The sequence below is a fragment of the Crocodylus siamensis genome, chromosome 1 (genome assembly GCF_052110815.1).
Source record: "Crocodylus siamensis isolate JL-2025a chromosome 1, ASM5211081v1, whole genome shotgun sequence".
Classification (NCBI taxonomy): Eukaryota; Metazoa; Chordata; order Crocodylia; family Crocodylidae; genus Crocodylus; species Crocodylus siamensis.
Genome location: NC_143395.1, coordinates 387,541,780 through 387,557,048, shown reverse-complemented (window position 1 = coordinate 387,557,048; position 15,269 = coordinate 387,541,780). Strand labels below are relative to the sequence as shown.

The following is a 15,269-nucleotide window of genomic DNA, read 5'->3' as shown; positions in this document are numbered from 1 at the left end:
TGTGCGCTCCTGGCACCTAACCATATGCTCTGGCCACTAGACTTCTTTTGATTGAAAAAGACCTGCAGTGGCTACCAAAAGTTATAATTTATTTTCCCTTTGCTTCTTTTTACAGTTCTCTCAGAGTTATTTCACCAATTTCTCAAGTGCAGTTTAACTCCACAGGGCACTAAATAAGGATTGAGATATTAGTTAGATCAAATGCAGCAAACCTTCCAATGCCCGCATACCAATTACTTCACACCCTCCCAACACTGTGGGGAAAGACTATACTTTCCACAGCCACACTTTGATTTTCCTCATCACTTTCATAAAAGACTGGGCTTCATCGGAAGCAGCATGCACCATTCTACAAGACAGTTTAGTTTTCTACATACACACTGCAAGTTTAAAGTCTAATAACTGTTGCACCGATATAGTGCAAGGCACATACGAAAATTTATCTGTAGAAACTTAGTCCATACTTCTCATATAAATTATACTACAGCTGGAGCTGAATGATGCCTGACACTGCAAAACTGGAGGGAGGGAAGAGGGAAGCCATTTACACTCTGCCCACACCATCTCTACAGCAGGCAGCCATAATTTGGTTTCTGGTACAAAAAGGAATGAGATTGACTAATGAAGCCTAATGAGCAGCACAACAAAGAGATGCCTGGATGCATCAGGGAAGTAGCTCTGCTTGCTCCTCCACGTATCATCAAACAGCGTGAGAATGGCTGTACTGAAAAGGTGTAGGCATTAGGCACTATGCCTATGTAACTGCCAAGGGCACCTTCTCTTCCCACTCAGTGCGACTGCCAGAAGGCATAATTTAACTCAATATGGATAATGATTCGTAAAAAAAGAAAATCAAGATTTGGGCTGAGCAACTGCAAAAGAGAAAGCCAAGGAAATGCATCGACTCACCTGGTGATAGTTCTGGACTTGTTAAGCGCTTTGCTAAGGACCAGCGATGGTGCAGACTGACGTCTTTGGGCCAAGCTCTTCATCTTCTGATTGAAAAAAGAAACAAAATGAATCATAGGCATCTTCAAATAATAACCAGATATACAGAGAAATTGATTCCACACTTTCAATAGCCAGAATCCAACTTCACACTGATATGAAAAGGGGGACATCACCAAGAGAGGCACTTGGTAGGGGAAGAAGCAACTGTGTAATTGCTTAGGTCAGGGTGGGTAGGACAAATGTAAGAGACACAATTTAAAAGAATCAGTTTCCCCATTTTATGGGATGGTTAGCCTCAACACTGCACTGCCCAAGCTACCCACAACCCCACAAATGCAGATACATTCTCAATAGCTTTTTAAATGTTAATGCTCTATAGCAGAGGTTCTCAAACTCTGACAGATTGCACACCACCAATTTAAAATGATACAACCTTAAATACCACCAGCAAACATTTCAGTTCAACCTGAAGTACCACCAGCAAATTATTGTCATATAAAGTTATTATAATAAATCTGTCAGTGTGTACCACTGACAGGTTGTCTACGTACCACAGATTGGGAACTGCTGATATAAAGTACATCAAATGGCAAGCTAGTGGTACTGGATATACTTCTGCACTAGGCCTGACATTCATATTCTTCAAACTATACTTTTGCCATAAAAACTAACTTTTTAGCCCAGATTTTAAACTAAATAGTATTTTCTACCTACATATTAAGACAATTTTAGAAGTAGGAACAGCTCCCTTGCCTATTAAAAATCAAACAGCAGTGTTAAATCTAAGGTTCAACCCAGTCTAAACACCAGCATTAAGTATTTCACCACTAATCATTATCAAACAGAATGAGGAAGTGGGTAGCATTGAACTCGAAACTGATGCAGAGAAGAAAGAAAAGAGAAAAATCACTAAAGACAGGGAATATATAGAGGAAAAACACAAAGGATGAAGAGACAAAAAAGGCACTAATTCTAGAGAAGAGCATAGTTTCCCCGTCACGTGAATACGAGTACTATAATACAGTACTAAGCAAATAACATTCTTCCCTCTAGTGCAGGGGTGGGCAAAATGCAGCTCGAACGCTGGATGAGGCCCACCAGGCCAGTCTATCTGGCCCCTAAAAAATTTAGAAAATTAATATTGATCTGCCCCTGGCTACCTGTCATGCGGCCCTTGATGGCTTGCCAAAACTCAGTAAGCCACCCACTGCCCAAAATAATTGGCTACCCTGCCTAGTGATATTGCTAAAGACACCCAAGCTATTAAGAAACAAAAGTCCCAGTGCTGCTGAAGCTGAGCACTGTTATGACCAATGTCACTTCCTGCTTCCAGCCAAAAATAGAACCCACAATACCAGATCTTGAATGGTCTACCCTTTGTTACCTGTCGCTCCTGTTCTTGAGGAACCCTGACACAGGATGCAGACTCTCTGACTCACAAAGAATTCCCCCCCTCCCCTCCTCTACCTAAACAGAAACTGATTAAGATGCAGTGAGAGATGCACCTAAAACCCTCCAGATAAGGGTGACAAGAGTAAAACAACTACCCTAGGTCTCATTTGCATCTGAGATAGAACCAGATGACCATTCATTTATATGAGAGATGGAGAACAGAAAACCTGAAGCAGAGATTGCAGTGAATTCTGGGATCAGCGAAGCAGGGGAGCACTGCATGATGGGGAATCTGTGCTCCAAATGCTACTCAACCCTCACACCCAGCTCAGCACTTATCAGACAAGTTCTAATCTGGATTTACAAAGGACTTCCCCCCCCCAACACACACACACACCTCTAAGCAAAAGTAAGTTTACTAGGCATCTCGGCCCGTACATTCCCCGGTCACACTATGGGAGGCCTATGTAAACTTAATCAGCTAAGACTCGGTTGCTGGGTTAGGGAATGCTGAGGCAATAGACCGAGTCAGTGGGGTATGGATAACATTTGAACAATGGTACAGGGTTCATCACAGCATCCAGCCCGTTGGAGCTCTGTCCACAAGTGTTGTCATACTTTTCCCGAGACGACTGGTGGAAGTCCTCTCCACAACAGGTTATGAACACTCCAATAATTGCCTTAAGTCTGTTAAAAGACTATAGTAAGATCTGGAAAAGTCATGCTAAGTTGAGGCTTGTTCACAGCAAGTAAAAATCTAAAATCCTGATGCTGCAAGCTATCTATTGTTTCTGAAGACACCAGGCGATGTCACATCAAGTATATCTGCTATCCATAGGAATGTCAAGCTTACTCCTAAGTATGTGTTTCCTGAGTATCAATCAGTTTCCTGAGATGTTCCCACCACATAACCCCTGCCAATAGAAAAGACAATTTGATTTACACTATTGAGAATGCTTGAAAGAAGCTGAACTGAGGGTATAAAAATCTGTAAAAGAAGCAGCAGTGTGTGTGCTGACACCACCCGCTTTCTTCTGGAGAGGCTGAAGGAGGCAGATAATCTCCCTTCAAGGATCCTGCTGAGAACTTTAACCTATCAGCTTTGCAACCCGAGTGCCTTGGACTGGTGAGATCCCAGCTCGCTCTCTCTTCCTCTCTCTCTAAGCATAGAGTTCTGAACCTGAACTGTATTAGTTAAGCTTGAGCTAAGTTTCCCCAAATACTTAGTGAAACCAGGGTAATACTGTAACTGTTTGTATTTGTTTTTCCTTTGCATGTCTATTACTACTAGTGTCATTATATATTTCATCTACTTAGCAATAAATAACTTTTATAGTCAAACTGGTGGTAATTGGGTGTATTTTTCCTTTACTTCTCTTTCCCCACTTGCTCTGCAGCAACGCTCCTTTTACCTAAGCTAAAGATCCCTGTGTAGCCCAAAAATACTGTGGAGTCTGCTCATCAAGAGGCTAAAAGATTGGGACGGGCTGAGTTTGAAACACATAAGGGGATCAGCTTGTACAGGCTGATTGACCCAGTTTGGCTCAGACATGCCCTAATGAACTGAATACTGGCCCATGAGGGTGTCATCTGGACACCCAGCCAGGTTCAGAGGTATTCTGTTTAACTGAGTGCTTGTGTCTGACTGTAGTTATTGTTGCTCTGATGAACTGATTCTTGGCATATGAGGGTGTCAGCCTGTCAATGCTGATCAACCCAGCCAGGTCACGTAGGGGTGGGAGGGGCGCACATGTGCGCGCGCGCGTGTGTGTGTGTGTGCGTGATTTGGGGACTGGAGGAACCCAGCCCCCACTGAACTGAGCCCTGCAAGATAGATCCATTGGGGGTGAGGGTTTGCAGGGGGAGAGATACAGCTCCGTATAGAAACACAAGTAACACAAGCAGCACTTTAACAGAATTACCAAGACCCTAGCCCTAATAAATGAGCACACCCCAAAGTAGTGGGCAAATCTGGTAACACCTTGTCTAGCAATGACTTGCATAACCCACTGACAAACTATGCCACCTCCCCCTCCAATGACTGGGTCCACTCAGAGGATAATGGTTATTTTTTAAAGCTCATCTATAACAGGGATCTACACTGGCGATCAAAGGGACTGGAATTTAAATTTTCCTGAGGACTGATTCAGGAAAGTTGGAGAGAGAAGGTCTTGACAGCCCATGAGATACAAGTCAGAGTACTGATTTATTTATTTACTCCACAGGTTGAAGATGCATTCTTAAACTCAAGATTTATACATAAAAATCACCTTAACTTGTCAATATTGTCCCATGGGCAACAAAACCCAGATGTTCCACGGTCTGGTCATTTGTTACTTACTAAAAGGTTGAGAAGAATGCCCTGAATATCCAGGTTCTACAACACATGCACCAATCCTTATAAATATACAACACAAGTTCTCCTTTAACATTGTTTTAGATGGTAAAGTGGTAACCACTACAGGTAGTCTGTAACATGTCCCTGGCACATCAAGGGACAGAACTCTTCAAGCACATTCTGCCCACTTCTGCTCACACAAGCCAGTGCCAGAAATGTAGCAGTGAAGCTGCTGCAGAGGGATCTCACATTGCTGCTCTACAGATTGCCTGACAGTGGCTACATAAGATGCCCCAGGGGCAGCTTCACTGCTACTTTTCCAGATTTGGTACATGCAGGAGAGAAGAGATGAGTAAGGCACCCTCCTGGATGTACCTCCCCAAGTATACCAGGGATACACTGCTGATATACTCTACAAACAAAAGTCCTTGCACAGCTTTTTTTAGCTAATAATGAACCAGATTTTCTTCCCTTATGCTAAAAATAACCACTGAATGCCACCAGTGCACATCTGAGAGGACAACAGATTCTTCTGCCAATTTGTATTCTTAATGTTGCCTAGCTCTTAAGGCATATTTATATTCTACTCTTCAATGAAAGCAGAAAATCTGCAGTACCCCACACTACACTTTCTTTGGGGCATATCTGCTTGCCTAATCAATCCAAAGCATTTGCTATCAGTTGTTTTTTTAATGTTTGGGTTTCTATTCATACAGGAAAAGAACACTGCTATTTTATCATATACTACTATAAGATAGTTTAGAACAAAACTTCTGTATTTAAGACTTCAGTACAAGGGAGAGAGATTAAAATTTTTTATAACAAAAAAGGAGAGAAAATACCTACTTTGCTGAACTCCTCCAGCTGAGCTGTACTACAGAGAGTCAGCATTTGTCTCATTATCAAATCTGAATAGGTGTTAACTATTTAAATACTATATGCATGCAAGAAGTTTGGAAGGAACCACTGTGACAATCCAATGTGACCTAAGGAACACAGGCCACAGATTTTATCTGAACACTTGTAAGGAGACAAGACCAGGTCTTATTGGTATGTGATTATTTTACACATTTTATGCAATTTTGTTGAGTGTTTTGTTTAGTATTTTTCTTACCTGAAGACATGAAACTGCACTAGCAGCTAAGCAAAGATTTTCAAGAGTTTTGGTCCTCGTGGTCCCTCAGGTTTGAAAATTTTGACTCCTTAAATACTCAAGAAAGCTAAATAAAAAAATATTATTATTTCAAATGAACTCATATAATTTGGGAGGATACCAGTTTTAGGGCTTTTTTAATGGTGGCCATGTTGTGCCCAACAAAATGAGGCCCTTATCTTGACCTCTGAGAGCTAAAATACAGGGCTGTGCAAAGCTTCAGTCCCCGATTCGATTCAGCGGAGATTTGGCCCTATTCGGTGTTCAAATCTCCAAATTGGAATCAAGTCAGGAGATTGTTTAATCTCTCCGAATCGAATCGGAAACCTCTGAATAGATTCAGAGAGATTCGGAAAGATTCAGAGATTCAGACATAGACACAGCTTTAAATGTTTCTTCTACATACCTCAAGGTAGCAGGCGGCTTATGAATGCTGGGATGCTGGGGCAGCTGGAGCATCCCACAGGAGCACAGGGGACTCCCCAGCGTGCTCGGCAGCAGACCTGGGAAGTGGGCCAGAAGCACTTCAAGTCCACTTCCAGGTCTGCCAGGGAGCGTGCTGGGAGGCCTCCCCATACCTCATCAGCTCGGTGACTGGTGCTTCCTGGGTCTGGGGAGCACCTGGAATCCCCCCACAGCTGATCACTGAGCTGGGAGGGCATGGGGCGGGGGAGGGAATCCTCCAGCATGCTCCCTGGTGGACCCAGAAGTGGACTGGAAGTACTTCCAGGTTCGCTGCCAAGGACGTGGGCCCCTCCATGCTCCTGTGGGATGCTCCATCTGCCCCACCATCGCAGCAATTATCAGCCCCCTGCTACATTTAAAGCTGTGTCTATAGCTGAATCGCTGATTCTCTGAATCAGCATCAAATCTTCAGATCTGGATTTGGCCAAATCTATTAATCGAATCATTGTACCCGATTTGGGCTGAATCCAAATTGAATACAGCCTGTTTCGCACATCCCTGCTAAAATAATCCAAGCACATAAGCGGGAAAGGAATCAAGTTCAGGATGGGGTCAGCTGGCTGCTGGAGAACTAAATTTAGCACTAAATAAAAATTCTGCTTTGTTAGGTTTGATAATAAAGTCTGCTTATCAAAAGAAAAATTTCCTGCCACAACTGAAGGTAATCAGCTCAATTGTTTGTAAATGGAGAACATCTATGAAGTGGTGTTCACTAGGGTTAGAAATTTTTTCATCAAAAGCTTTGTTTTTGTTCCCTGAAAAACAGAGAATGGAAGACAAATATAATTAAATGAATTTGCCTATTCTCTTCAGTAGAGCTGCCAGAGGACCCTGCTCTTGCCCGTGCATACTGTTACACCGAAGTCTATAGGCACTAGAGAAAATAGAGGCCTGTTGGAGATATGGTAGCCACTTATCCAAGGGTGACATACCAGAATCTCTGAATGCTGCAAAGCTCCAATACTTACATAAAAAAGAAAGTCAGTATGGTGATAACCTCTCATACTTATTGGCAGAGGCACGCACCTACAAAACACATCATACAATGAATATCCTCTGATGCATACGTTTAATACCATGTAGGCAAAGATGGGAGAAGGCAGTCTGGCATTTGTGAGGAGCAGAGCTGAGATACTGTAGTTAAAAGTGCATTTCCATACTTTTAAAGGCTTGGCTTTCTTCTAAATTCATCTTTAATTTTATACTATCTGCATGTCTTTTTTTAAACTCAAACCACAAGTCGAGTTATAGTAAGTGAGGTTCTATTCCACAATCATTGCAATTCAATCTTATAAATTTATAGATGGAAGGATTAGCAGCTAAGCTGCTACTCTTTATTCTGAGTCTCAACTAAATCATCTGCTCTTGGGGAAAATCTATTTCCAAAGGCTGGCTTTAAACTCATTTTGGCTCGTAATTAAAGTAGATAGTTACTTTATATGGAATCTGTCTAAAAGGCTGTGTTGTTCAATTATGATATTAATCTCCATTCTGTGCAAAACCTAATAATGTACAGCAGTGCTTAAGTGGAGCCTTAAAAAAAAGACAAAGCTAAATGAAAATATAGCACGTTCTTATGATTTGTGCATAATATTCCGCTATATTAGGCCTGGAAAGAGAATAGAAGAGAATAAATTAAATAGAGAAAACATGAAAGAATTCGTGGCACGTATGATTTCTTTTGTAGGGAAAATAATTAAGATACCAGATGTAAATGGTACAGTGTTTATAATTTTTTACGACTGTCTAGAGAAGCAAAATATGTGCCCGGTCATTCTTTTCCAAGATACTGCAATGAACAAATGCCCTCTGCAACTACCATCTAGCTGAACCACCCTGATTTTAATATTCCCTCCAGCCTCGCATTATGCCATAATGCTGGCATCGCTGAGCTATTCAAGACCCCAAACATCAACTTGCTCTACATAGAACACTAGCACTTACATGGAGTACCACTGATTTTAGTGGTGGTGTCCGTGGAACAAATCCCCATCCCAGCCAGCAACTAAATTTTATTTACAGCGTTGCAGACATATCTGCTAGTATACATTTGAATTTTGGTCTGTTCAAGTCATTATCTACCACAAGATCAAAGTTCACCTTGATCATCAAGGATCTGGTTCTAAGCTCCTTGAAATCAATGACAAAATTCAAACCACAGACAGACTCACTGACTCCATTCACTGCCCTCCAATGCTTCCCAGCAACAAGAAAATCAGATTTTTTTAACCAGTGCCATGGTTAGGCGCCTTGCTGAGGAGAGGAGGAGAACCAGAACGGCTTGTAAGCTTAGTAACGAAATGTAAAAGCTTTTGCCAATGACTTGAACACCCAGGCAAAATCTAGATATGACTAGTCAGCGATCCAGTTAAGAGAGGACTTGAACTGATCTCTCCCTAACTAACAGGTAATCACAGCACAACCACAACCTCTTCAATGGGTAGCACTATTGTTGGCACCCCCACCCAAGGCAAATAACTGCATGTGTTTGGAAGCTCAGCCCTGTGAGTGGGTTGGGATTGGCTAGTGGAGGTGAAGGTCACACTACTACTGCTTGGACAATAGCTGTTCTGTGAACGAAGAATTTCACTCTCTGGGGTGGTCAGCCTGGGTTCCTCACTATTTTTATTTATTTAGTAAGAGGCAACCAGTTTTATAAAAGGAAGGTATTTTAAATATGAAAATTAATAAGAATAGCAAGTAATTTAGAAATTAAAACTGTTCTTTTGTTGTTTGACCAACAACAATACATACCAGATGCATACTTCATCTTCGGTTATAGCATGAACCAAACAATGAAATAGATTTTTAGAACAACCTTTACTGAGGTTTAACGAATAATTGCTTTACCAAGGATACAAAAAAGCCCCAAGATATTTGTCACTGTCTAACAGCCACCCTCTCAGGATCTATTTGTGCATCAGTATTTTAAGTGCATTTCACAGCTAAGTTTCCCACAGATCACTAGGCCACTTACAACTACAGTAATAGGTAATAAGCCCATTCTGGTGCTCATATTTTTGTCTCTATGCACCACTCCATTATTTGTCAGTCCTATAGCATACACTGACTAAAAGTCAACTAAACCTTAAAGAATCTTGCTCTTTCTTCAGTAGAACAATAAGGTTGTTTATTCTTCTATCCCATTCTTGACCCCCTGTTAATCTGGACAAGATATTGATGGCAACTTAACTGTCAGTTCAAGAACCAGGATACGTTCATGTGCATCATGAATTTACAGAACACACATGCCCTTCTCAGGACTCATTAAGGCAGAGCACGTGAATATTTACCAGGTAACTACTCAGTGACTGTTTACCTTGGCAGAATCCTTTAAGTTACAAAGACTTCCCTAAAAATAAAACCAATTTCAGAGGAATAACTAAGAAGAACAATTACAGGGGCCTGAGAGGAAAAAGCCACGACCATGGTGGAATCAAAAACACACTCAGAACAAAGGGTGGCAAAGTGCACACTAGAGGCAGAGACTGAAAACAGAAGCAATAAGAGGAACTCTAAACTAGCAGTAATGCCCTACCGAGTTATGCTGCTCACAGAGCAATCGTAAAAGCCATAACGGTCTTATGGCTTTTGTTTAAACTTTGGTTAGAATATCTTGCCTATTTTTGTGAAAGAGGGAAGTGCTCCAAAAACTGGAGGATGGGATTGTAAGAAAAAGTAGGAGGAATAACACTCAACAAGAGTGGGTCCAGGCTTCTGTAATGCACGGCTTCTTACAGGCAGTTTAAAATGTACAAAGCTCTAGGGCAGCACTAGTGTGCAGGGGAACACATGCATCAGCTGCTCATGCAGAAGGGTCTCAAAGCTGTAATCTCCAGATTCCTACATGCCTCTTAAAGCCTGCTGCCTGTCTTTCATTTGAAAGACTATTGGAAAATCGTCATCTCTCACACATGCAATGTTCATTTTAAATCTCTGGCAGGGTTTTTTAAAAGGTCTTGGGAGATCCATATGCTGAGGGGATGCCTTCACCTCAAACCACCTTTTTCCAGTTCCCTAACAGGAATGCACATAAGACAGCAAGCAAACACATCCTTGACATAATGACATAGATGGAGTAGGTCACAACTAGGTTGAGAACTCTACTCTCTGGTTTTGGCAATATGCTTCACGCTACTGGAGGCCTATATGCAGCGATCTCAGCTCCAGGTAAAAGGTGAAAAGAAAGGAGTAGAACAATATCAGAGCACAGATGACTGGGAAAATACTTTCTTGCACAGGGGTATCTACTAGCCATGTGCATAAGAAACAAATGATGAATGCTACAATAACTTTAAACTAATAGAAATAATGCTACAACTGCATCAGTGGTTTAGGTACCCACATGCTTTTCTCAGACTTCTTCAGAGTTAAAATTGTTCGTATCATTTTGTAAACATATTCAGCAGTTTTCCATTACCTGCATAAGTGTGGTTCTAGAAGTATCCCTAGACAACCAAAATCCTAGTTATCAATAGTAAACATCTTGACTGTAGCACCCAAAGATTGCAGCTGATGATACAGGCTCATAGGAAGCCAAAAAACCCCCTAACTTACACAAATTAAGGGTATGTTAAGAGTATCATATACAAGAGCAAAGAGATCAGGGTAGTAGCACATAAGGAAAACACATGTCCATTTATTTTCTAATTTTTCCAGATGCCAGAGAGAGAAAGAGAGGAAATGGAGAAGTTTCAACTATCCCAGCTTTCTTAACACCGCTTTAACTTTATCCACTGAGTACAACCACCAGGACTCTTCTTTCATTTAGGTTGCTCAGTGATCACTGTGTTTAAGGATCTGATTTTGAAATGTGCCTTGTTCCATGTTTTCAGAAAGCAGCCAATGCACCTGCCACATGCCTGCAGAGTGAAAAGCAAACAGGCACATCTGACCACCCATACCCTTAACGTTATTTTGATCTGCATGCTGTGTCACTTGCTACAGAATAACACCACGCTCTGGTGGAAGAATAGTTGATTTTAGAGCAAGGATGAACATAGAAAAATTCTGTGCTTTGCTGAACAATTATTTTAAGTAATTCTAAAAATTCAAGGATGTAACAAAACACAAACACAGAAATGATGACTGTTAGCTACCGATTTAAGGAAAACATCCAGCCTTTGTTAGTCAAGCTTCACTACCTCCTGTAGAAAGATAAAACATCAGACTAGCTTAACCCAGCTGAATTAATACAACCTATTATTGCTGACATAGTTATGCTGTTTTATATTGACTAGCTTATGCCTACATTTACCAAAATAAGCTACATCAGCACAAGCAACTTTTTACTGACGTAGCTACATGTGTATTGTGTCAATTTATATTAACGAGAATCTGGTCCAGGATTCTTCCCAAGCTTACCATCACCATTTCTGTATCACCTTTTACCGGAGGATGACAAGTATCTAACAAACATACTCTCAAACATCCCTGCTACATAGTTCTGTATGTAAAATGGCTATGATTAAGAGAAATATCAAGAGGTCTGGTGATTTGCTTATCCATAACAGCAAATTCAGGAACTAAAGCATAATTAACAGCTTCTACCTTGCAATCTCCTGCTTCAGAGTGTACACCATCTCCATTTGCTTTGACAACTAAACACAAACTAGTATGCCAAAATAAAACCAGAGGTCTGACAAACACAACCATTCCAAGTTAAGTGCACTTAATTTACTCTGAGTAAGATATAATCATGAAAACAGGAGAAAAGAAAGGTTTAGTGGCTGCTGACAGTCTTTTGAGGGGATTTAGGTCAGGGGGTCAACATTAATGGTGTTATAAAGGCTTTCAGTATTGTATTTGCATTAACCTCTCAACCGGTCTTAACATCATTTTGCTCTTTGAAACCACCACCAGCCTCCAGTCTACACAGGTCTCTTGCTGACTTCCTCTCCCACACAACTCCAGACCAAACCAGACCACAAGGTAAAGTAAATCCAGGTGTTGGGGGGACTCCATGAATCCCTTAACTACCTTGAAGGAAAAAGACAATATCTTCCATTATCAGGTAGCCTCAATCTTGTTTTGTAAAATAAATAGCATAGGTGTTCACAGGGTGCTGCTCAGTAAACGAGATCTTGTATTTAAGGTGCAATTCCATGCACAACTAGGACCACTCAACTTGGATGGAAAAGGGTATAAGAAGCCTATTCTCATCCCAATACAAAAGATTTCCAATGTAGCACTCAAAGGAGCAGTGCAATGTGGGCTTTTACCTGTGAGTGCATATGAACTTAATGGGGGGTGTCTGCTGGATGTGGCCAGCCCTGCTCCCATTTAGCATATAAAGTGCCATATGTTGCATGTCCTTGCCAAGGGCACAAGCTGCTCATTTTCACAAGAAGATCAACACGTGTCCCTCTGCGTGCACCTCCACTCCACAGAACCTAGATACGGTCTCAGGATCTGGGGGAAGTAGACATACTAGCCAGCATCCTCCTGCCTCCCCCTCACTGGCTTTAAATATAACATTGCAGAGACCATGAGCACTTGGAACAAGAACTCACAAACACTTCTCAAATGTTCCAATGCTCCTGTTAACATCTGCATTGAAAACAGTGAATCACAAAGTGTAGGCTGTAGTAAAACACTGGATCTCACAGCATCTAAGGTTCCCTGACACACTGTGTTCCTTGTTGCCATCTCACTTCTGGCTTACATGTGACATCTAGGCATTGACAGGTTGCAAGGTACAGCAGGCACAAAGATGACCGTCATCAGAACATGTCAAAGAAGCAACAATAGGAAAAACAACCTCATTTAGCTGTCACAGATGACCTCAGGGCATTTAGAGTGATAAAATACCTAAAAAGATCAGTTTCCCATCCATCCAAGGCAAAGTATCTCTTCAAGTCCTGGGGGTGCATCAGCTAAGGAATATCTCAGATATTTCACTCCGACTACATTTGATCACAGTCAAAGAATATTCTGGGGAACCGCTTGGTGAGGAAGAATGTCTTATATTCAAAAGCTCATCTAATTCTATCCAGACTACATATCTGGTGCAATAAACGATACCATCCCGGGAAATCCTTACACGTGACATTTCTGGACTACCACATGATTTATCTATCTGCACAGTCTCACTGCTCTCCAGCTGCCTTTGAAGCAGGGCAGCGGGGTGACAGCGCTGTTCCACACGCCCTCACTACCCACCTGCTAGGCGCCGCGGGGCTTTTCCCCGCCAGCTTCCCAGCCGTGGCCAGCCTCTTCAGGGGGCACAGCGCCCTGGGGAGACCACAGCAAGTCTGCCCTGCAACCCCAGGTCGGTGCATCCTTCACTGAGGTGACCCGCTCGTCCGTCCCCGGCAGACGGAGGCGGCAGGAAGCAGCAGGGGGGGGCAGCTGTCAGACCCGGGGGCCTCCTGCAGCACCAGGTCCTGGGAGAAGCAGATCGGGGGCTTTAGGGGAGTTTTGAGGGGAAACCCGGCAAAAGGAAAGCGAGTCCTGGCCCGGCCCGAAAGGCCCCCGGGGCAGCAGGGCGGGGGCGGCCCCCTGTCTACTTTGCAGGGGAAGCGGGATTACAGCGGGCGGCTCGGGGCTCTGCCCTGCGAGGTGGTCGGGCTGGGTGCTCGCTCCCCGCAGCGACCCACGGCCTCCGCCCCCCACTCACCGCGGGCGCAGGGCTGTGGGCAGAGAAGGGTCTCACCTTCTTGCTGTCGGGGGCGGCGGCGGCGGGCGCGCGAGGCTCCCCAGTGAGAGAGGATGAGCGGCCCTGCCCGACGTGCTCCTGCTGCGGGGACATCGCTGCCATCCAGTCCTTTCCCCGCCCCCGCCCGGGGCTCACGAGCACATCGCGCTACTCCACTGCTGCCCGCACCACGGGCAGTGAGCGCCGCGCCGAGGGCGGCAGCCGCCGCCGGCCCCCGGCCCCGCCCCCACCAACCGCCAGCCCACCCAGCCGTGGCCCCGCCCTCCAGGGGAGGGGCTCCCTGTGCGCAGCCAGCAGGTGCTGGCCCTACCCAGCGCCCGGCACCCTGGTGCGCATGCGCAATGGCGCGCAGCGCGCCAGCTTTTTCCTGCTGTCTCGTGAGGCGGAGTCAGAGACGGGTACTTTGCGGAGGAATATGGAGGTGGTGCCGGCGGAGCCACCCGATGCGTGCGTGGCCGGGGGGGCGGTGGGAGCCTGGCGTCTGATTTCCGGGGCGCTCGGGGCTGGCGTCGGAGAAGTCGCGATGGGGGGGGAGGAATTGCTGCGTGAAGCCGCTCCCCCGCCAGTGAAGTGACTTCCCAAAAGAGCCGGCTGTAGGGCCTGTGCTTGAACGTGTGGAACAAGTCGGGAGCCGGTTTCTGTCTGGCTTTCACTTGGGTCCATTGAGCCCCTGAGCGCCAGTCCCACCGAAGACCTCGTGCTTGAGAAAGGGGGTGCAGAGGCTGTGGCGCCACCACGCCGCATTTTTCTCCCGGTTAAGAGAAACGAGAAGTTTTGGTAATAGGCCCGGAGGCTAGGGCAGTAGCATTCAGCTGAAGATCAAAGCAAAGATGCACAAAATCACTGGGACATGCACTTGTTTGCTACATTGTGAGCATTTTTGGGGGGGGAAAAAACAACACAAGAGGCAACAGATAGTTAAGGGTGGTCATATGGGCAAGCTTGCAAAGAACAACTTTTCCAGCTACTTAGTTGCTCTAATAAAAGACATTGCATCTACCCAAAGAACCTTGTCTGCCAGTGTCAGACCAACGCTGCTACAACCAACAATGCTAAAAGAGAATGTGTCACTCGTCCTGTAGTCGTTATGGGGAAATGGGTCTCTTATTCAGATTCATAAAACAAAATTTAGCCTCCTGAAGCATCTTAGCAGTGCCACCACTGCTTCACTGCCAGTCATTTCTAACACCTCAGTTACCTTTCCCATACCTGAGTTAAGGCTTTTAGCTAGAGGTAAAAACAGCCTGCAGGGCTGTGCAATAAGAGACAGAGCTTACCAGGAATGGCTAAGAGAGGGCAAAACTGCAGAAGAA

The 15,269-nt window shown here is 44.0% G+C and overlaps 1 protein-coding gene across 4 annotated transcripts in view; it reads right to left on the bottom strand.

Moving 5' to 3' along the window:
• Positions 1-14,167, bottom strand: part of ARHGAP20 (Rho GTPase activating protein 20) — a 90,998-nt gene extending 76,831 nt beyond the window's left edge. For 2 of the 4 annotated variants that reach the window (XM_090029365.1, XM_090029383.1), the window contains exons 1-2: positions 13,954-14,167; positions 910-995 (exon numbers count right to left, since the gene is read on the bottom strand). In XM_090029365.1, coding sequence (XP_089885491.1) covers positions 910-995; positions 13,954-14,058 — 191 coding nt within the window. In that variant the 5' untranslated portion in view covers positions 14,059-14,167. The remainder of the gene's footprint in view (positions 1-909; positions 996-13,953) is intronic. The other 2 variants (XM_090029375.1, XM_090029391.1) reach the window with 1 other exon arrangement.
• Between the last annotated feature and the right edge of the window lie 1,102 nt (positions 14,168-15,269).